The sequence below is a fragment of the Drosophila persimilis genome, unplaced genomic scaffold (assembly GCF_003286085.1).
Source record: "Drosophila persimilis strain 14011-0111.01,24,50 unplaced genomic scaffold, DperRS2 tig00000002-arrow-pilon, whole genome shotgun sequence".
Lineage (NCBI taxonomy): Eukaryota > Metazoa > Arthropoda > Insecta > Diptera > Drosophilidae > Drosophila > Drosophila persimilis.
In genome coordinates this window covers 8,900,574-8,923,535 of record NW_020825289.1, presented here as the reverse complement: position 1 = coordinate 8,923,535, position 22,962 = coordinate 8,900,574, and the positions used below count along the sequence as shown (strand labels likewise).

At 47.2% G+C, this 22,962-nt stretch overlaps 3 protein-coding genes across 3 annotated transcripts; 2 read left to right on the top strand and 1 right to left on the bottom strand.

The window, feature by feature from the left end:
* Nucleotides 1–556: 556 nt before the first annotated feature.
* Nucleotides 557–1,192, top strand: LOC6590333 (probable phospholipid hydroperoxide glutathione peroxidase). The gene has a single exon (XM_002016254.2). It carries the CDS (start codon nt 557–559, stop codon nt 1,160–1,162), a length of 606 nt encoding a protein of 201 aa, XP_002016290.1. The 3' UTR covers nt 1,163–1,192.
* A 6,626-nt stretch (nt 1,193–7,818) lies between these two features.
* LOC6590332 lies at nt 7,819–8,618 on the bottom strand. Its single transcript, XM_002016253.2, has 3 exons — nt 8,519–8,618; nt 8,217–8,456; nt 7,819–8,150 (listed from the first exon to the last, which is right to left on the bottom strand). Exons 1-3 carry the CDS (start codon nt 8,610–8,612, stop codon nt 8,065–8,067), a joined length of 420 nt encoding a protein of 139 aa, XP_002016289.1. The 5' UTR covers nt 8,613–8,618; the 3' UTR covers nt 7,819–8,064.
* An 11,668-nt stretch (nt 8,619–20,286) lies between these two features.
* LOC6590331 lies at nt 20,287–21,199 on the top strand. Its single transcript, XM_002016252.1, has 3 exons — nt 20,287–20,431; nt 20,484–20,702; nt 20,766–21,199. The coding sequence occupies exons 1-3, from the start codon at nt 20,287–20,289 to the stop codon at nt 21,197–21,199; spliced, it is 798 nt and encodes a 265-aa protein (XP_002016288.1).
* The last annotated feature ends 1,763 nt before the right edge of the window (nt 21,200–22,962 follow it).

The window sequence follows — 22,962 nt, the reverse complement described above, 5'->3', positions numbered from 1 at the left end:
GGCCGAAATCTGCCAGGACACTGAAGGCCGTACCCACATACACATGACCGCGGAGGGGGGGTGGCAGCTGTAGGGCAAATGGTGCCGCCGCCATGAAGCGGAAGTAAACACATAAAACGGAAATGAAAATTCAATTATTTCGTTACGATAGCTCAACTTTTTTGTTGTTTTTCTCCAATATGTGTGTGTGTGTGTGTGTGGGTGGGTGGGTGTTGGTGTTCTCTTTTCCAAAGAAACGGAAACTGCCAGAAAAAGTTTAAAATTAAATTAACGTGCAACTCGCTCCGTGGGTCAGCAGAGCATGCAACTTTCGCTCGGTTTGGCCAAATTCAATTTAAGATGCCTTTTTTTGTGACATATGGCCCGAAACCGAAACGTTGTCCCAGCGGAAAAGCGCGCGGGCAGAGCGGTTCCGACCGAGTCGCGCATTTAAATCCGATTGTCCGCAGTTTCTTTACGCACAATTAGCCCAAATGCAGCTCGTCGAATTGATTCGCCCTGGAGGCCTCTCCTCGAATGGTCCGATGGTCCGAGCTCTGCCACAGTGAAGCCAAAGATGCCGAGCAAAGAGGTGGTCTTCTATGGCCTAATGGCTGCCATTGCCTGCGTGACGACAATCGCCACTCACCACAGACTGGCGGTGCAGCTGTTCGAGATGCAGTGGGCGCAGTCGGTGCATTCGCACACGGTGCTAGATACGTTTCACCAGCGGGTGGATCTTCGGTACTTTGCCGGACATGTGCTGGTTATCGTGAACATCGCCTCCCAGTGTGGATTGACGGGGCAACAGTATGCGGGCCTGACTCAGCTGCTGGCGAAGTACGGGGAGCGGGGCCTGCGAATCCTCAACTTTCCCTGCAATCAGTTTGGCCAGCAGATGCCGCATTCGGATGGCCAAGAGATGATGGACCACCTGCGTCAGGAGAAGGCGAATATTGGTGATGTCTTTGCCAAGATCGAGGTGAATGGACCTGGGGCCGCACCGCTGTACAAACTGCTCACGCGAAACCGCAGCAACCTGCGGGGCGGAAAGATCGAGTGGAACTTTGTCAAGTTTCTGGTGGATCGTAGGGGCCAGGTCTATGCTCGCTACGGGGCCAAAGCGGAGCCATCTGCACTTTCCGGTGACATTGAGCGGCTGCTCGGTGAAGGGTCCAAATAAATAACGCACTCTTTCGGGAAAAACTGACAATGTCGTGCGTTATCAATGGGGATTACTGCTGCTGCTGTTACTCTCACGTCCTGTCCCGATGTTGATGCTGATGCTGATGCGCAGTGCACATGCCAAGCGATTTTTTATTTTTTTTTTCTTCTTTCTTTGACGTATGTACTTCCAACCACCTGGCCTTGCCAGTCCCCATTCCGTTTTGACTTCTGTCATCTCTGAATGCCCGAAGGCCAGCGACGGGGGGACGGTGGCGCGGGGTGGTGTCAGAGCGTGTGGGACGTCCTTTCGCGTAGCTGCGCTTGTCACTTCGCTTTATCAAATTGCAGTTGCAGCTACGCAGTTGCGACTTGGCCGAGGTCTTGTTAAGCATTCGCCCCCTGTGACACCATCGAAGGGGAATGCAACAGTCAGCACTTGAACCTCATGAAAGCCAATCGAAGAGCGACACGTCTTCGAGAGAGCTCTCGCTTTGGGGTAACACTACATAAAGCGCACTGGAAACCATTAGTTAGCTCTGGTGTCAGTGAAGCTTCAGAGTTTCGTCTAGAATCTTCTTCTAAAAGTTACCCACATATTTGTGTATTATTTAAAAATCTCAAAGACGACAAAGAATTCTTTATTAAAACTTCATAAAAATGTATGCATTCCTACAATTTTCGCAGAGAAATGCACAGACTGGAATTTACTCGTATACTGGCTCCTGCAGCCCACTCCTGCATCTCCGCCTCCGCCATCAACTTCGACCGCAACGATTTCTATCCTCGGCTTTCCGGGTTTTTGCTCTTGGTTTGTCTGTCGCTTGGTGGCATGCAAACAAGCCCTCGTTTGCCCCCTGCTGTGCTGCAACATAAAAACGTGCCGCTGCCTGCACATTTGCCACATGCTTATGCCCCTCTGTCCCTGTATAAGTGTGCTGTGGCAAGTCCGTGTCCCTCTGTGTGTCTGTGTCTCTGCGTGCGTGTGTGTGTGCAGCGTTGACAGTAACCGAAATTGCCACAATTTGCGGCTGTGTACAATTTGGCCACGCATCAATCTGTGCGCATGTTAACCAAAAAACCATTACAAACAAGGCAGACAATATCATGAAGGGGCAGTGAGCGAGAGGCTGGCTGCCAGAGAGCATTTCCGCTTCCGCTATCGCATATATTTCCCTTTTTTGCGTGGCCGGGGGTGGGGGACAAGGAGGGCAGGGTGTAGTTCTTCAGGATGGAGAATCAGCTGGGTAATTTTATTTGATGAGCGCATTACTTTTGCATTTTATACGCGGGGCTGGCATGGCGTATGCGTAATAACTTGTGAATAGCTTCCCCCTAAACAACCCCCCGCTCCCCCAGAGTATACCAATTTAATTTTTTAACAGAAGCGAACAGAAGAGAGTCGTCGTTGGGGTCCTCCTTCGCTCCACGCTCCACGCTACACGCACAACGCAGCGGAAAAAAGTTGGTTTGTTAGTTGGTTTGGCATTTGTTCGGTTGCCTGAGTTGAAACTTAATTAACATTTGATTGATAAAGGTTGTACTCACACACACACACTCATATAGAGTATCTATGGTGTGTGTGTGTGTGTGTGCGTGAGATGCCTGTCTGCATGCAAATGAAAATTTTCAATGCCCGAGGCGCATTCGACAGTGATTATTTATGCGTGTGTTTGTCTCTGTTTGTATGTGTGCGTGCTCCAAATTTTAATTAGTATTATAAATTATTGCCAACGGTGTAGTAATTAAATGCAGATGTGTGTGTGTGTGTGTGTGTGCGAGCAGCAACGAAGATAAAGGAGAATTTCAGCCAATTAAACTTGTATGACAGATACGTTCCCTCATCACACTCGTCCCCCACTGGCAGTGTCTGATCTCTGGGAAAATATTTCGCTTAAATTTGCATAAAAAAAATCAGAAAATTTTAGTGGCATTTGTCTGTGATTTGGCATTGATTTGACTTGATTTGATTTGGCAAACGTCAATTGAATTGGGCGATGTCTTTGGTTCAGCTGTGGCTAAGCAGCTTAGTCCAATGCCCCCCTATCACTTTCCCATTTCTCTTTGTTGCATATGTCTCACTTTCTCGGTGTGTGTGCAGTGAAAATTGCATTTTTCTTATCTGTTTTGCTAGCTATTCAAATGGTAAATGGCAGATGGCAGAAAGCGTACAGAGGAACTCCCGAGTGGAGCACAAAGGGCACAGGCAAAGTAAAGCAAAACTGAATTCAATTTGTACCCGTATGCGTGTGAGTGTGAGTGGCTGTGGATGTGGGTGCATTGAAAGTGCTGAAAAATGGACAAAACGGAGAGGAAGAATGGCCGAGTGCCACAGCCAACTTGATCTGGATAAGCAACCCGAACTCAAAGCTCGATTTCAATCATCATTTGACTCACTTTATCATATTAAAAATTTATTGATATTCACCCAAAAGACCCATAAAATACTTCAACACATTTGCCGCCGAACCGACAAGAAAATCGAACCGTAGAAGAAAATTCAATAAATTGCTTGGCTCCACATAAAATAATGCTGCATTATAGACTTTGCCCGCCTGCGGGCCAAGTAACCGCCAAATGTTGCCCTGGAGAGCAACCAGCAACCAGCAACAACGAGAAGACAACGTGAAACATACGGCAACCTTAAGGGAGAAGTTCGAGTAAATATACCATGCTTCAATGTCTTTGCGAAGGATCCATTGGCTGTGTCAAGAACTAAATTCGCCAGGAGTATCAGATCAGGAATCCAGCGGAGTTCTGCAGAGAACATTCCACAGCGGCAGATAAACTTCATCTAAAATCATTGCACGAATATTTCCTGGAAATCTATATATATTCTGACCAGATCTGTTTGCTATGGATAGCTCTGAGCTTACTGTACCATCCATGAAAATGGAAAGTGTATGCCAGCTTCACTAGGCTGCCTTCAATTTTTCCTTTATCTCTGCTACGGGTAATTCAAATTGTCGCCGACGAAACAATGACAATGCCGCAGTCTGAGACTTCTCCGAATGGGTCTCCGACTGGGACTGGGACTGGGACTGCTACTGGGACCCCTTCACGAATCGATTTTTATTTATGTTTTATGAGACGTAAAATGATTGAGCCAAACGGAAGGCGGCAATCCAAAAAATGCCAAATAAAAGAGTCTGGAGGGGGGCCAGTGGAGGTGGAGGTGGAGGTGGAAGTGGGCCCGAGACAGCTGCAAAAGTTTATCGCCAAGGCAGACCGCATTAAATGCGGGACACACGCACATTTGGGCACTCTCCGTACATCCGCAACTTGACGTCAGATAAAGGCGTATCCGTGGCCGTGGCCACGGCTCCTAGGCTGGTAGGATGTCCGATATCGGGAAAAGCATTGCCTGACGTTGATGGAGGGCTGGGTTGGAAAAGCGTGTAAATTACATCCTCACTTTTTTGTGTGTGCGAGGCTGTTGGTGTGTGTTCCATTGTGTTTTTGGGTGTGCTGGGGAGGGGAGGGTAGGGGGCTCCACTTCTTGTCTTTGTATCTTGAAAAGTTTGGCGTGTGTTGTTGTCACAACGGCTATCATCTTGGCTTGATGTGGTGTTAAGGATTCTTCCTGTTGTTGCACTTGAAATGATGAACTGACATGTCTCTTCATCTACCTCATGCTTTTGTCTGTCGATGTGGCTTTAAGTTGCCTCGTGGTGGGCTTTAATTTGCCTCTTATGCTTTATGCTGGAGAGCTATTAAGCCCCGAAATCGTAATTGAAAATTCCGTTCCACTAATTAATCTTAATTAGTTAGTTCTGCCATGTCCTGTCCACATTCATCGATCAAACATTTCGCCCCCATCCGCCCACACATCCGACTTGGGTTATTGTAACGCTAATGACTAAATAATTGATCGAAAAGTAATCCTGTCTGAGGCAGAGGAGGAGGCCAGGAGCAAAGGAGGCGCCTTTGCCTTACGCAGTGCAGCATTTCACTTTGCTAGACCAAAAATGCCGCTAAGCGGCTTATGGCCCTGTATCCCGGCTCCAGGCCCCCAATTGAATATGTCCCTGCCTGTGGTGGGTCTCTCTCAGTGTGTGTCAGCGGCTAAGTGAATAAAAATCTTTCTGCACAATTCATTAAACGCAAATTATGCCCCAGAGATGGCCAAAAGGGAATGGTGTGAAGCGGGTGCATTGTTATTGCCTTTGGTTAGCTTTCTCTCTTATACATGTTATATTTTCTCCCGGCTGAGGCGAAGCACACGCGAGGCATACAAATTTAATGCGAGTATAAACCTCCACACACACACACACACACACAGAGACAGACAAAAGGATTTGCACCCACACGCGCTTTTTTCGGTGTCTGGTCAAAGAGACAATGAACCCCAAAAGCAGCAGAAAAAGCGTCGGGAAAGGAGACTGGAGAGAGGAGTGAATCAAGGTAATAGAGTGCCTCCGGCGCCTAACAAAACTTTCACTCGTGCGCGCCCAGGAAATGGCTACGGTATAGATAAATGTAGGCTGACAGCGCGATTTATTGTCACACTTACCGCAGCGGCCATTGTCATGCAGAACAGCTGCAGGCAGCAGCAGAAGAGACAACTTTTTCGCATTGCGTATACGCAACAATCGGAACGCATTCGCATTCGCATTCGCATTGACGTCACGTTGCAAGCAGCTGCGGGTGCCACGAGCAGGTGGCAGCTACGGCAGCTACGGTATCCGTTGAAGCAACAGTAGCTTCTGCTAGTCATTGTACGTACCCGTATACCCGCAACGGGCATTGCATCGGGCACGTGCTGGTGATAAGGAGTCTGCTCTGACTGGCAAGGACATGCAGTTTTTCTCTTGCTTTCTTCACTCGTGGTCTGTTCTCTGTGAGAAAGTGTTTGCTGAATCGTTTTATTGGACACAAGCTGTGGAATATTTATAAGCTGATTGCTGGCAGTCATAACCGAGAGAGTGGCCAGCAGCCGACACAATTACGCCAGCAATCCTTCACGCTGGCAGCTTCTACTCGTCTCCTCGGTAACTATTCTTCAACAGGTAAATCTTGCCTGTCGGTGTGGGTCTCTGTGTGTTGTCTTTGCCTGTCAAAGGCGAACGACTGGGCCAAAGATACAAGATTAAATTGAAATTCCAATCGGGTTCCAGCACCCGGCATTCTCTGGATATGCAATCGCCATTGGTTTGCTTTTTTATGTACGAGTTTGTACGTATTCCTCCTTTTTTGCTGCTCTTGTTTATTGTAACAGCGGAGCAACAATAAATTTTGTAGCGCATACTTCAAATGTCAAATGCGGCAGCGATAAAAATTTCTTTATTGTACAAAACACACACAAGGAGCGCGGCAAGAATGGCCAAGAACAGGAATGGCTTTGGCCCATTGCATTCCCTTTTGGCCAGTCCCGGCCAGGCCAGGCCAGGCCAGGGCCGGACTCTGACTCCGACTCCCACTCCCACTCCAACTCGTACTCGGACGTGAACTTTTGCTGCTTGGATTTGACAGTTTTTGCAATTTATATTTATTTCAAGGGCTGCACAAAACACCGCATACGCATAAGTAATAGTACGTCCCCTACGCCAGACCGGACCCTGCATAAATTAAGATAATCGCGTTTAGTTTGCCTCGCTTCTGCTTCGGCTCTGGCTTTGCCCTGTTCTGCTGTCAGATACTTGGCTGCATAATTTATGGCCCCCGGGTAGTGTGCCGAAGCCTTTCAACTGCCCCAACAGCTTTAAGTTCGTGTAATTGAAACTCCATCCCACTATCCGGCGGTGGCTGTGCCATCAAAGTCTCCTGCATTCAATGGGCAGGCTGTGTGCTAATGAGTTAATGGCCAGGCGCCCCGTGGACAGCGAACAGCGGTGGTTCCTCAGGACTCGGAGACCGGAAATGATATGCAGTCATTAAGGTTCTGCTGAGCTGAAGCTACAATTCGATCATTTAACGAAACTTTGGACACTTATTAGCCTCATAAGAGGCAAGATTATTTGCATAAGTATGTGGCAGAGGCCACATGGGCCCGAGTCGAGTTGGGCGAGAGTCCTTTGGGGCACGTGCGACTCATATTAAGGCACACACAGGCATAGACATTGTACACTCGCCGTTTGACCTTAACCGAAACTCTGCCGGACTCTGTCTGGCTTGGTCTGGTTATTATTTTAATGGCCATTTGAAGTTCCTGCTGCCTGTGGCTGTGGCGGTGGCTGTGGCTATGACTGCTGTTGTTATTGGCAATGACCAGGCCATGATTTTAATGCCAATTTAATATAATTTTTATGCCTGGACCTTGGCCAGCTCTAAATACGTGCCAAAGCGAACCAAATCGAATTGAATCGCTTCGAAATTGCCGCAATGATTCGACATATTTACTCGTAAGCCCAAGGAAAACGCTTTCATATCCTTTTCCCTGATATTAAGCGGAAATCGATTGATGCCGATGGACAGGCAGAGAATAGAGAAAAGCCAGACAAGTCACACCCGATGAGCATTGGGTCAATCCAGCCTCTGGTTGGTCTGTTTTATTTTTAATTTGCAAATTAAACTTTTTTCAGGCCTAATTTATGCAGAAAATTAATTTTTAAAGGCATCATTTTTGTCGTCAAGCAGGAATTGTCCCTTTTGCCTTTGGCATAAACCTAATTAAATGCAGCGAAAACAGATGTAACGTGGACTTCCCCGGGAGAAGCCGAATGCAAATTGACAAACTTTTCAGAAACTTTACAAGTGGCAACGGTTGGACTGGGAACAGGGGACAGGGAACAGGGGAAACATGTGAAAAGCGGCATTTTTTAATTAAAATTATTTCACATAAGGGAAGGACTACGGCTGCTGATGATGCCGCCGTCCGTAGTAAGCTCTTACTATAATTAGTCGGGCTTCTATTCAGCAGCGATCCTCCTCCATCACAGGGTAACTTCTTCGAGCAGGGACCTGGTTCCACAACTTTTCCACTCAGGCTGTAAGTATCTGCTCGTCAGTGCCATCCACCAGTCTCTCGTAGCCACTGTACACCACGTACATCATGCCAGACAGCACAGCTGCAATGTACAATCATATGTATGAACGGGGGTGCCCTGACGGCCGTCTCAGACTCTCTGACTCACCTGCCGCACCCAATAGCGAGGCGGTAACTATGATCGATGTGGCGACATCTATTCTGTAGAACATCCAGAAACCCTCAAACATGTTGTAGAAAAGGCCGGCGACAAACAATAGGGTACAGATCAACCAGACCATCATGATCTTCGACTTGTGCAGATCCCGCTTCTTCAGCAGCCCAAAGATGAGTAATCCCGAGGCCGTCAGCTCCAGGGCCCGTACAATGGCCAGTACCTTGGTCTGAACTGCAATGGGGGAGATTCTTCAGTAAAGGGCGGCAGCCAGCTCCAATCCAGTCAACGCCTACGATTGTAGGGAATTCCCATTGTCGCCGAGGACACAATGATTCCCATCAGACCGATGGTAAATTGTACAAATCGCGAATTGAATATGGCTCTCATGTCGATTTTGCCCTCGCTCGCCTCAATGGTTCAGTACTAACTGACGCTTGCCGACCATTGAGTGATGTTATTTGTATCCTAATCTAATCGGCTTTCCTGATAAGGGTCGACGTTGTACACTTAAAGAAATCTCTTCTGATTTGAAGAATTAATCGTTATATATTGACAAGCACACATTAATGTTGAACTCAAAGCACTTACATTTTTGTTTAGCAAAATATATGTATTTATGTGTATTATTTTTTAGGTGCACACATTTTTATCTCAGATTCGATAAGGTCTCAGAACCGCTCTTTGTTCGCAAATCCGAAAGCTTCAATAGCCGACTATGAATAGCCAAATCTATATACATACTCGAATAACAGTGCGTTTCATTTGCTTAGGACAACTGTAGATTCGTTTATTGGAAATAGCATGAAGAATGGATGTAATATACGAGTATTATATTGCCACCGAATGAATGAACAAATGTAGCTTTGTTTCTAATCTCACGCCTTTTCGTTATGTGGCGGTGGCTTTACAGTTGCTTCTTCAGGCGCCTCCTCCTTGCCCATGTTTGCCCGGTAGGTCCACGACACCGAAGGAAACAGCACAGCTAAAAGAGGGCCAGATACCTTTGCAGTCATAGAGCATAATGCCCAAGTAGACGCATAATGCCCCTGTGCTGCGGCTCGGCCATGAGGGCCCCAAAGAGGAGCACCCCCGAGGCAGAACGCGTCCAGATTGCAAGCAGCTCGATGTTGCAAGAAATAAGTTCTGTACCGATCCGATCTGGGGCACATACCTACCAAAAGTAATAGTATTCAGGAGCTAGCAAAGAACATTAAATCTCCTATGCAAAAGGCGCCAACCTCAAGCCCTGGAAACTTGCCTCATATGCCAATTCATTTGACACCAACCGGCCACAAAAACCTATGAAAAGTTCATCAAACAAAATGAATGCATAACTAATTTAGACACACACTCACTGTGCATTCATGTTTATCTGATGTATGAACTTTTCGACACTTTGCGCATTTAAAACTTTTAGTAGTTTGCACTTTAGTGGCAATTATTTTTAAATTTAACCAGTTCGGGTTCTAAGCACTTCACTTTCTGGGCCGAAAACAGGTACTGGTTGCGAATATTCGGATGGAAATTCTTAGGTTAAAAGTTTGCCAACTTGGAGTTTTAATTAAAATTTGTTTCCCCCCAATAGCACACCGAGCCGCAGATGGACGGACAGACACCAAATGCATCGTATAAGTCATAATAAATGAGGTGTGTTTTTTGGAAATTCCGTTTGAGCATTGAGTGGATAATTTATGAATATTTTGTAATTAACAGCTGAGAAATTTATCATAAATTTCCATCTAATTGCATTTTTATGGCATCAAAGTTGGGCCTTATTCACATTGCCATCATAAATAAGAGAAACGGTTGACAGGTGGCTGAGTAATTTGGTAACTTTCGGCTCCAAGAGCTTTCCGTTCTGCCATCTGCAGGTCACATCGTCCACGGCCATGGCAGGGCATTTCCACTTCGTTATGGTATTTATTCTGCTGTATTTTCTGTTTTGAGGGCATATTTGATTCAAAATTTTCTGCCAAGATCTCCGCTCTTTGTAAAAGACTTTTCCACCGAGTGGTGATTGGTGGTATCTGTTAGTCGGGACATGTCCATCCAGCGGCTTCTTAATGTTTTGTTTAAACTTGTAGTGCAATCTTCTGCCTTTTGGCTGATTGTGTATTAATTTGGCAGTTTATTAGGCGTGAATATGAAAATAGCACGCAACTTTGACCATTAGACCAGAGACACAGAGCGAGAGGGAAAGAGAGATACTTGCTGCATGATTCACGGCCACAAAGTTCTGGACACGCCCACTGCCGAGTGGGGCTGATGTATATAATTTAACCAATGCTGCCGCAAAGGCAAGGCCAGAACAAAGAGTCTTGTTGTCGGCGGCAGAGTGAGTGAGTGTCGTGAAATGTTGCTCATTTATTTCATTTAAATGCACATTTAAATCTATTTAAAACTCCACATGAGCCATTCCCAAAGCCGCACAGACACCAGGCACACGGCCCGGAGAGGAATCGGAAATGGAAACGGAGAGGCAAAAATAAAGGGCAAATAAAAGGCACGGCACGGCACGGGACAGGAAACAGGACACGGGACAAGGGACAGGACATGACATGAGCTCTCTCTTTCTCTATCTTCCAGCTTCTGCTGCCGACTCCGACTGGTATCTCTTTCTCTCTCTCAGCATGATTTAACGATAATGAAGGTATTTACGAGTTTAGCCTTAGCCTGAGTCCGGGTCTGGGTCTGTCTCTGGCTCTGACTATGACTCTGGGTCCCTGTTTTGGGCTCAAGCTCGTGCTGGGATCGGGGGCTGGGCTCGTTGGCAAAAGTAAAAGCAAAACTCATCATAATGCCGACAAAAGGTTATCCAAAACACACACACACACACCGACTCTGGGGCACTTGTTTCTACATGTGTCCCAGCACTTGTAAGATGCTTTTGCAAAACATTTTTGTTGACGCCGTTGATAAGGACAACGACAGCGATAACTACTGAAAGGTGCTGCCAGCTGAGCCTCTGCCTCTGGCTCAGGGCAAAGATTTATATATATCGAAGGGTGTACTCGTGTAGGCTCTAAGTGTACACCTAGGCAGGGTGTCGGGGAAAGCCTTTACTTCTCTGCTATCCTCTCGACGCACATTGCATGCTAATAAAACTCAATCTGCCATAAAATTGTTTCACAGTCAACATAATTACATCAGCAGCAGGATCGCATCGTAGCCGCATAGCAGCAGAATAATGAACTCCGGCCCGAGGAAAAATTTGATTTTCCAATTTATGATTAACGGGGAAACAATTTTTAGTGCCTTTTAATGGGTGTGTGGGGGGCAGGGGAAGGTACACAAAAATATGAATACCTAAGCGGGAAAATTAAATTTCATTTCAATGGCAAACACATTTCGTTTATGGCAGCCCCCTCATCGCGCTGTCTGATTTCCACTCACTTGCATGCCGCCTGCCCCATCCTTTCCAGCTCTCACCTGAGATCCACTTACCACAGCGCGGATTTTACTGTCCGACTCTGGGCTGCTCTTCATCAGTGGAGTGGCAAAAGGTGAGTGGTAAAGGCCTGCTGCTAGTGGGCTAGTGGGCTAGCGGGCAAGAACAAAGACAGCTTAACCTGGCTGAAATCGGATTACACAGTGGTCGACTGGCGCTGCTTGCGGACGCTTTCGTTTCCACCGCTCCTCAAAGTGCACCTCGTCCGCAATTTGTCGCTGGAGAAACTTTGGAATTATGAAAGTGAAGTGGCAAGGTCCGCAAACGGAGGAATAGTTAATTGCAAGGCCTTGAGATGCACTTTCGATCGAAGTTCGTCCCTGCCACGGGGAGAAGGACTGGCAGAAAGGCGGCTAAATGAAAGGAAGTGTTCGTCGCCCTTCAAAAAAATTGAGCGAAAGATAAAGACAATGCGGCATGCTGGCTGTTGGCCAAAATGCATTTGGGCCAGGCAATCCCCTGCTGATTGCGGCTTGTATTATCAAAAATAATCGCCGCCACCTTGTTGGAGAGGAAGCTGCGGCTGGATGGATCTGTATCTGGGAATACCTGGCGATACGGGAGCTTGCCCGACCCGCAGGCATTCCATTCCATTTGTTTGTTCTCCGTCCGTGGCGCACACTTTCAATTATAATTATTAACAAATTGTTTGCTGCCTGACTTTGTGGCGGGCGCTGGGAAATTCTTTCTTTTGTGGTGTCTGTTTGTTCTTTCTGGAAATCACCTGAGTAATGCACTTGATGCCTGTGCAATTTCCTGCTCCTTCATCTGCGGGCCGGAACTGGGGCATCATTGTCCTTGCGTGTTCTTTTTTGTCTTTCAGTGTCCTGTCCTCCATTCTCCATCCTCCATCCTCTGCCGATGGTTGTAGTGCACTTGTAGTTTTGCTGCAACTGTTCGCCGCTCGCTGTTTTTCTCTCTATTTTGCCAAAGGCAACTTTTAACATTTAATGATGCTGCTTTGTGTTTTAATACGCTTTGCTTGCTTGCCAAGCTCATGGCTGCCACATGCCCCATCGCCCCCTCGCCCCCTCGCCCCGTCGCCATCTCTCCGTCGTTCCCTTTCTATATCTCCCTGCCACTCCGCACTGCTCTTCAGCCAGCACGTGCCATAAGCAGCGCTTTGAAAACTTTTAAGTAGACAAGCAATGTCCACCACCCACTAACCAGCCACCTAGCCACCCATCACCCTTCACCCATCAGCATGGCCCACTCCCAGTGTCCTCCTGCTGCCTGGAACATCTTATATTACTTGTCCTGCCTTTTGCGCTTTAAGTTGTCTACTCAGTTCCAATTTTTCCCATCTTCTGCTGCTTGCCAAGGTGTTTGAAGCAATTTGTGTCGCCCAGTCTCTCTGCCTCTCTGCCTCTCCCTCTTTGGTACTGTACCTGTTCCTCTCTGTTTCCTGTCTCTCTGCTTAGTCTTTTTCTGGTCACCCATGGCCAGGACAACAGCTCGGTAGAGTTTTGACTCTCTTACTCGTTGGCAACCAACAATTCTGACCCGCTTCGTGGTGGCTTTCTCGTGGCGTGCGGTGAGCAGATTGTGCCAATCTAACCTGTTGCCTGGTACGGCCTGTTCTGGCCATCCAACAATCCATCTATTCTTCCATCCGCCCAGCCTGACTTGCTCATTTCCAGAGTGGCAAAGTTTCTGTCGCCTTCTGCTGTGAGCAAAGTGCAGCTCCCGACAGTGGGCGGAGCTTGCTATTAGGCGGAAATGACCTGCATGTGCTGGGCCTGCTTTCAATGCAATTCCAATTTAACTTGGCCACAGTTACCGTGCATTTCCAATCACATTCGAAACGGCACCCAGCCGAACCGAGCCGAACCAAACGAAACGAAACAAAACGAAATGAAATGAAAAGAAAAGTTTCGCTGCCACTTTCAAAATCACAAAGTGCAATTCGTAGAATTGGTGAACAATTTACGAAATTAAGTTCCGACAAAGTTGCAAAGGCTTTGCGCCGCCCAATGGGGCGGACGGAGGTGACTTTCCGATGGGTGGTAGTGGAAACTTGCCGGGGCTTCGGCAACTTTCAGGGCAAGGCTTCATGGGAGCAAAGTTGCAAAATCCCGCTCATCTCCGCCAGTTGCTAGTTGGCGGGGTGGAGTGGGGGGAGTGTGCCTTCTGACCTGTTTCATCTGATTGCCACTTGGCTGCTCGGGTCAATCTGCATCTGCAACATAAAATGAGGAAAGACACCCAGAAAGAGAGGCAGGGAGGGAGAGCGAGCGAGTGTGTGTGTGGGGGTGGCAGCTCTTTCGCAAATGCAAATGGCGCTGCATGGGACACATAGTCATTACAAATTAATTTCACACGTGAGCAAGTCGAAGCAGCAGCAGAAGACGACGAAAATCAGCCAAGACATCCGTGCAGAATGGCACAAGCCCGAGGGGAGCCTGGAGAGGGGACAGCTCACATAATGTCAGTCATATGACATTCAATTAGGGAAATTTGTTGCATCTTGATGAGTAAATGTGCCATGTGCGCCACGCCTCGCCCACCCTCCCCATATGCTGCTGTTGCGTGTCTTGTCGTTGTCGCTGTCGTTGTCCTTGCCGATGATAGTAACGATGGATCTGTTGCACAAGTCAAGAAGCTGTAAAGTGGTTCGCTGGGGAACTAGTTCCTCCATGCAGCGTGGCCAGCCCTCGCCCTGGCTCGTCCGCACTTCCGCTCACAAATCAATGGCGCTCAGGTGTTAGAGCGGGGAGAGTGTGTGGGCGGGATTGGACGGCATACTGGACAATGGCCGGGCTAAAGCTGCTGGCAAATCTGCTTCACTCTCCTAAATTGCAAGAGCACTGGTGCCTCTGGATTTTCTCCTGCTCCTCTTCCTCCTGTCCCATCGACTGTTCTGCTCCTCCTGCTGCCTCATCCGCTTTTGCTGTGAGACCATTACAATGGCTGCTCTGTGGGGTGTTGGCTGGTAGCAGTGTCCTTGCTGAAATTTAATTGTTGCATTCGGTCAGGGACAGGATGTGCGTTAGTTGATGGCCAGACACCTGCTTAGCTGGCACTTCATCTATTTTGTACCCCCCATTGCCACGCCCTGCTGGTGCTGATGCTGCTGCTGCAACTCTCCTTCTGGCTGCATTTTGGCTCTAGTTCTGGCTCAATCAACTGGCAATTTTTTGTGTGCTCGTGCTGGTGCTGGTGCTGCTGCTGCTGCTGTTGGTGCTGATGAAGGGATTGCCGGGCAAAATGAAAATGCCAGGAATATATCCTCTCGTTAAATATTACACATCAACAGCAGAACGTACCCCAACCACACTTGCAACAGCTCCAGCTCCAGCTTCGGCTTCAGCGGAATTTCCAACCAATGAAAACAACGCGTATCGTTTTTATTAAAAATTTCATTTTCATTTGCCAAAGCGAAAATGGGAAAATGGGAAAAGAGAGCAGGACCGAAAGTGTAGCTGAAGCAGGCGAAAATGTGGCAAATATGAAATATGAGCAATAAATGGGCGAACGTCCATCAGAGTCCTTCAGTTCTCTACTTCCATCTCCTTGACTTGCTCTTCAGCCCCATTCCATCCTATTCGATCCCCTTCAGCTGAATGGGACAGGACACCACTTGCAATAATGCTCTTGGCCGGCGGCTAAAAAAATACGAGCCAAAAAAGATAACGAAAATAAAATAAAGACAAATAAACGTTCAAGTTCGAAAAATTAAAATTATACCATTCAGTCGAAGAAAAATATGCGAGAGTTAAGGCCCAGTGGAAAAGAAAAGAGAAAGAAAATGATTGAATAGCAAAATATGATATCCAGCAGGAAGTTCTGGCCTCTTGATCCGAAGCATCCCCGGCCCGCAGGCCCCATCAAGGGCCCAAGGCCATAAGGAATTCGCACGAAATGAAATGAGCAAACGGCGAGAGGAAAGCAATGGATCCGAGCTGAATCCTTGGCTAAGCAACTATTTAATATATAAACCTTAAATTGGAATAATTGTTGGAGTACTTTCCGCTATCCCCCTGCTAATTCGCAGAGCCACCGCTTCAAGGGTAGCTACATTTCGGCAAAGAAAGTACTATGGCAGTACAATTTTTGATTTATTTCCAGCTTCGAGGAGGGCACAGCTTCCGCTTCTCGCACACACACACACACACACATACACACACAGTACACAGTACAAATTCAGAGAGAGTGAGACAGAGTGAGAGAAGAAAGGGAAACTCGAGTGAGCTCGAAGCGCCAAGCACCGAGCACCGCGCACAGCGAACAGCGCAATTAGCCCCACAATGGACGAGCGCGTCGGGTGAGAGTGAGTGGCCGCGGCAGAACGTCGCCAACAGGTAGCTACCGTCAGTCAATAGTTACTGCCTCCGTCCGGCACCAGCACCAGCACCATCACCAGCACCATCACCAGCACCAAGCCCGAGCCCAACCCCATCCCAGAGGCAGACCAGCGTGGCACATACTCGGGCGGCACTTAAAATTTAAAGCGTTTCGAGTGTAATTGCGCGGTTGCCGTTAACGAGCCGCTTGTTTAAGTCCGGCCATGCCCCAAAAAAAAGAGGCAAAATGAAAAGAAAATGCTTTCAAAAGAGTGCGAAATATGGGGCACTCAGTTTTGTCTCAGTACCCTGCAGTTCTTCTGAAGATGGAACTGGATGGAAGGACCAAAGGCAGACCCTGCTGCTTTTACTCCTTTTGCTAGCCTGCTACCCTGCAGAGGATAAAAGATGCTGGAACTGAGTACCGCTTAATCAGCTTTAAGTGGAATAAAGTGCATCGGATCAGGGCCGGCATCCTTTGGGGTCATTCAGAATTCACCTGGCTAACGGTGACCATCAGCATGGTCATAATGGCCCGCTCCCAGGCTTGGTCTTGGCGCTGCTTTTGTTGATGCCGCTGCTGCTGTTCTTTTCTGGGCATTAATTAACATTTCAATGGGTGGACCACCGCAGTGGAAGAATAATTTCATTGCATTTAACAGAACGACCTTAAAGTGGGGGCCCAGGCGAGCAGGCACGTGGAAAACGGGAATGAAGGAGCAGGGCAGTGCAGGCAGCGCCTCTGCGCATAATTCAACATTTTTTTTTTCTGAGTGGAACAAAACCTCGGAGCGGAGAAGGCGGAGGACCGGGTAAGGGTGGGTAATATGAAATTTTGGCGCATGCAAGCCAGAAATGTGCAAGTTCAACGGAAACGGAAATTAAAGCACGGAGCCAGAAGCAGCTCCGGTCTATCTTCACTTCCCTCTGTCTTTCTTTCTCTCGCTCAGTCTCCCTCTTTCTGACCCTCTTTGGATGTCTCTTTCTGTGTGTATGTGAGCCTTTTTGTGCGTGTGTACTGAGTAATTCACAGTAATTTCACATATGAAAGGCACAGACTAAATGAAAGTGGAAAAGAGAAAAGTACTCGCACTACAAGGTCCGACTATTTTATACTCGTATAAAATAACAGGCAGATACAAAGAGAACAAGAAAGTGACAAGAGGGAGAGATAGAAAAACTTGTGCGAATTAGTCACAAATTGGACTGGCTAATTGACACCTGGCCACATCAGAGCCCCGAGCAAAGTGCTCACAGGACCGCAGCCTAAACAAACAGAATATGAGACAAAACATTCGCCACAGATCCGGATAAAAATGTACAATGTGCAGCAGCATCAAAGGGTGCAAATGGAAGGCAAACAATGTTTATACTAAATCAACAAGGGTCTGGGTCTGGGTCTGGGTCCCTTGTCCGAAAGGGATCGAAGGGGATGACGGAAAGATCAGCCTAATCGGAAGATTTTAAAGCTAGAGACCTGTGCAGTTGATTGATTGGCACATTGATGGATGCTTGAGTCGAGTGGAGTGGACTAGAGACACATTTATCCGAGCCCGAGAATTATCCCGCAGAGTAATTAATATTTACCTCTGTCATTGTTTGCCCTTTTCCCTTCTGACTCCTGACGCCTGCCCCCAGCCTGGCTTTCCACTCCGGTGAGTTTTCCTTTCAACGCCTTTTCTTTTTTTCGTTTTCCTCAACTTACAAATTACGCACTAATTAAGCAGCGTTCTCCTGCTCCTGCCGAGCCGCGCCCATTTTTCAAAGTCATTCGCGCACTCGACGCGACATGGACGGGGGACATGGGGGACATGGGGGACTTGGGGGACTTGGACTTGGGTCACTCTCGGGATCAGCCTCTCCTCTCCTGTTCCACATTCTCCGAATGAGAATCAGTCTCACCTCAGTCAGAGAACTGGGAGCGCATTAAGCGGCAAAAGTTAATGTGCATAATTAATTCGCTTTTGCACTTTGCTGAGCCCTCATTTCATTTGTAGCGGTTTTCCTTTGTTTATCCCCACTCACACTCTCTCTCTCTCTCTCACTCTCGTCCCTCGCATAAATCAAATTGAAATGAAGAAAGTCGACAATATTCAAGGTCAGCGGCAGCGGCTATTCCCCGTGAACAAATTATTCATCATTCGCCGGGTGTAACATTTTTTAATTGGCTGCGAAATGAAATTGGGTTTGTTCTTTGTTGCTGCTCCTGAAGTTTACACGCCCTCAGGGGCAAGGGGTGCAAGGGCTGGGTCTCTCCCCGTAAGCTGCAAATTCAATTGGCATAACATCATGCACAATAAACAACTTAATTTGCAATATTTACCACCAGATAATTGAATGGCTTCCACCAGAAGACGGAAAGAAGAGCGACAAGGGTCCCAGGCTGGCTTCACAGGACGAAGGCAGAGAGCAGGGAGGCAGAGTCAGGGATGAGGCAGCAGCATCCCCTGTTCACATACGCGACGAGTCGTCAAACATGCAAATGCCAAATTCAATAAACCGAATGGCAGGCAACAAATAGACCAAATTATTACAGAGCCGCACGCACAAGCACACGTGGCCGAGGAGAAGTCTGAAGAGTTGGGTTTTAGGGGCTTGCATTACCGGGCACCGACCCCCCATTGAGACAAGCCGCTGAGCTACTTAGGAGCTCCGACCGCCACACAAAAATGAACCCCACGCTAGGGAAAGCCAGAATTTTCCGAATTAAATTGAACGACAAAAGTGCGTGCAATTGGCAGCCATATTGCGATGCTTCCACCCCCCCATCCCTCCTGTTAGCCGCCCTTCGCTGAGTGGAATGTACTTCTACTTATTGCGGCCATAAGTCGCTGGGGTCCCATGCGTGATATGAGTGTAAGCAAAAATAGAAACAGAAACCCCAAAGAAGTTTTCCCCCAAAGCCCCCCTTTAAAGCTGCATTCCCCCAGGGGAATCGGGCATCAGTCCCTAGCAGATGGACCTAGATACAGTGCCCCTCGACGTACGTTTCTACATCACCGTGCAGCATCATCTATTTTTCACTTTAAACTCACATTTTTTTCGTTATACTTATTGTATTGTGTCTTTGTGTTTTCCCTGTCTTTGCCTTACATTTCATTGTGGTGATTGCTTTTCTTTTGTTTCTGACCTCTCCGGGGATGGGGCCCATTAATAAATTTCTCAGTTGGGAATTAACATTTACAGTTAGCTGGCGGAGCAACTTTTGCCCGACAAAACTTCAGTTGTGTGGCATTTATCAAGGGCGTGGGCCTCTCGGACGTCGTCATCGGCTGTTTAAGCATCGTCCAGGGAATTGGTGCCCATTCTGGGATTGCTCTGATTTGTATACATACATATATACCTATATATGTACATATATTTATATATCGAGAGTGGGTATAAAGAGACGGCGAGCCCTGGCCTTAAGCTCTTTTCATGTTTTGACTGCGGTCGCCGATGCTGACGCTAACACTGTTGTTGCAACTCATAAATAATTCAAATAATTTACACGCTTACTTAAACGTTTCACAGCTCTGCGTATGTGTGCCTGCGCGTGTGTATGTGTGTGTGGCACAGAGTGCCGCTGTGTTTGTGTGTGGGTGTGGGTACGCCGCATTATGTGGTTCATTGGTTTGGGCCAAAAACTGCAGCCAGCCACCAGAGCAATCAACTACGTCCTTTGCTGATGTTGCTCCCGTTGCTACTGCTCCTCCTACAGTTAACTAAACTGAACTCGACTAAACTTTTCACTATACCCACACCCACACCCACATACACACGCACACAGTAGCACCAACACCATCAACATATACTAGATATGGTGGTGTATGCATGTATATATATGTATGTAAAGGACTCTTGGTGGTTACTGTGGTTTGCATTTTCATATCGCTCTCTATAATATTTTACAACAAAATTCTGTTGCTGTTGGCTTTTGTTGCTATTGTTGCTCTGGCAAATATAAAAAAGAGAAGCTGCTGCATTTTATGCTGTCACGTTGGGCTTTAAGTGCCCCAAAGGGGGGCGATGGAAGAACAGGCACATGCTTATGCACATGGATATGTGGACACTAATACCAGTTCTCATCAGTTTATGGCTAATGCAAGCAAAAGAGAGAGGAAGGCTGAACTCTTTCTTTCTTTCTCATATGTATTTCCGTTTTAATTTTTGATCTACTGAATTTTAGAGCGAAAACAAACTACGAGTACTCCAATCTGGATATGTGATTCATGACCCCAAGGGGGGATCTCAGCAACCGATAACAGAGTTCCATGGAACTGGTGGTCAAGTGCCCGTGCCGTCTCTCCGTTCAGTCATTTCCGAGCTGTCGAGGCGACCGTTGCCCAAGATGGATGAAATTTACTTACAGTTTCTGCTGTGCCAGTGCGTGCTGAATCGGGCCGACTGGGGTCTGACCATTGGCTGTATCAATGTGATGTATTCCTTCTTTCTGTTTAATTTCTGGGGAGTGGAGCTAGTCAGGACCTTACACGGTGAGCATATACGCAAATTCAGCTGATAAACTTATGCAGAATCGATTTCCAGACTACCCCGTCAAGTGGATGGTGCTGTACGGCTTCAATATCATGTTCAATATTATCACCATGATGCGTATCGTGAAGCGGGAGAGTATATCGGTCTTCTACTGGCTCTGCGAGACGGCCGCCCTGCTCCTGTTCCGCCTTTATTTCACGTACGCCCATGCAGATTTCTTTTGGCTGACAGACAACCAATTGTTCTTTGCCCTCAATGTGGGAGTGGATGGTAGGTTGGACCGTAGATCGATGCAGTGCTACTTTTGTTGTTGTTGTTCTCCCCTAATTTCAGTTTACATATTCCTCTCGCTGCTGGTCATGATCTATGTGATGTGGGGTCTGCATTTGGAGCAGGCTCGACAGTTTCCCAAGGAGCAAATGCGTAACGATTACAAGTACGATCCGGAGGCGGCTGCAGCAAAAAAAGCTGCTGAGGAGAAGAAAGATAGACTGGAGAGGCAGAGGAAGCGCGAGCTGGAAAGAGAAAAACAGCTGGAAAAGGAGAAATTCAGTGAAGAGATGGAGACAGTTTTCAATAATAACTGTGGCCACGAGGAGGAACAGGCCTACGACCCAAGTGCCCCAGAAGAGTCGAATCTCTATTCTGACGCCATCTCCGAGCACAAGGTGGACCATCTGTGTGCCCCTACCGCCCCTAACGAGAGCACACTCTCCATGGATGACGACGAGTGCAATAGTTTTATTGAAATATTCTTCGGAGGATAGATAGTACGAGGTAGTATCAGCAGGGCGAGGCTTCGTAGTGCGTAGGCTGGTTCCATTGCCGAACTGGCATAAACAATCCAAATGAAAGTAAAGAGCATTCTCACTTGACCCGAAAACGAGTCTGGCCGCAACTTTGGTCAAAGTCGGCAACAAAACCCCAAACTAAATAACAAACAAACAGATGAATGGAAGAGGAAAAACTTGACTTAACTTTGGGGGAGTGTGGAGTGTGGAGAGTGAAGAGTCGGTGGGGTTCGGGGTGGGGTTTGTTGGAAAAGGGATTACGATCAAAGCGTTCGATTGAGTGTGTCAATAAATTCCTGCCAGTCGACCGAGTGTAGAACATTTGTCCAGCATCAGCGATAAATAGTTGCCACACGCTCGCCACACACCCAGCCATGTCTCTCGGGAAAGAGGGATCGGATCCCTTTTGGTCAAAAAGTTTCGTGTGAATTTAGTGCGGCTCATTAAGCCGGACAGTGTCAGTCATGTGTGTGTTTGTGTGTGTGGCTGGCTGTGTCTGCGCGAGCGTGTGCCAATGGATTTTCATTCAAACTTCATTAAGTTGGAATTGATGAAGAGAGGAAATTGCTGGGGCCATTGTCATTCGCACTGTCATTGCAGCCAGAATTTTCAGTGCCTAACCATTGTTGTTGCCCCATGTATAATAACGACCCGACAGGCATTTGTCAACGTTTTTCAGGGACCAGAACCAGAAGCAGGATCAGGACTTGTACCACCACAACTAGGACCAAGTTGGTCTAGGCTTTAAATGAGCGCGCTCATTAAGAAAATTAATGTTTGGGATTCATTAAAAGTGTCAAAGTGCGCACATTAAAAATATATAAAATCCCAAGGACTTTTCCGGCGGGAGGAGCAGTGGCATAACGAAGCCAACGTCTTTGTCGTTCGCCGATTTTATTAACAAACAAAACATTAAAGGCTCATAAAATGTTGATACAGCATGGCAACAGCCGCAGCGTCAGGATGGTGGATCCAAGGCTTTGTTCTTGGCTGCTCATAAAACTGTCTCATATTGGCGGCTCAAGGACTGACATGCAGACACCCACATCAGTCTGTGTATATACATATGTACATATATGTATGTTCATATATTGTATATCTTGTCGGAGCATCTCATAAAACTAAACCGCAATTCATCAGTAAATTCTTTTCTTCTTCTATTCTCTCTTTTTTTTGTTGGTCAGGACTCCGTTCATCCGCACGATGGATGTCTGTGAATATGCTACAATTTTATGCGCCCATAAAATGCGTAAAAATTGTTTTTATTATAATTATTATGTTATGCATGGTGACAAGGCAAGTTTATTGCACTGCCTCATAAAAGTGGAGACCTCTATGAAGTGATGATGCTGTCGCTCACTCCCCCAATGCTAACAGCATAGCCATTGCCATTGCCGCTGCCGTTGCCGTTGCCGTTACCATTGCCATTGCTCGTTGCAGCTTATCTTTGCCACATTTATAATGGAAAATTATTTGAGATTTTCGCTTAACTTTGTGCCATTTGAAACAATGACAGTTCGGAGTCAACTGCGGAGTCAACAACCTTCTCCGCTGCAGCTGCAGCCTGGCCTTGCCTTTCCTGCTTCGAGGGGTTGCATGTCACGCACTGGCAAATGCTTAACGCTCCCCAGCGCACATACACACACACACACCCACACACACACACACTAACGCAGAGAGAGGGAAAGATAGAGAGATGCACCATGGCAATCTTATGTGCTGGCATGACGCAGGACGCA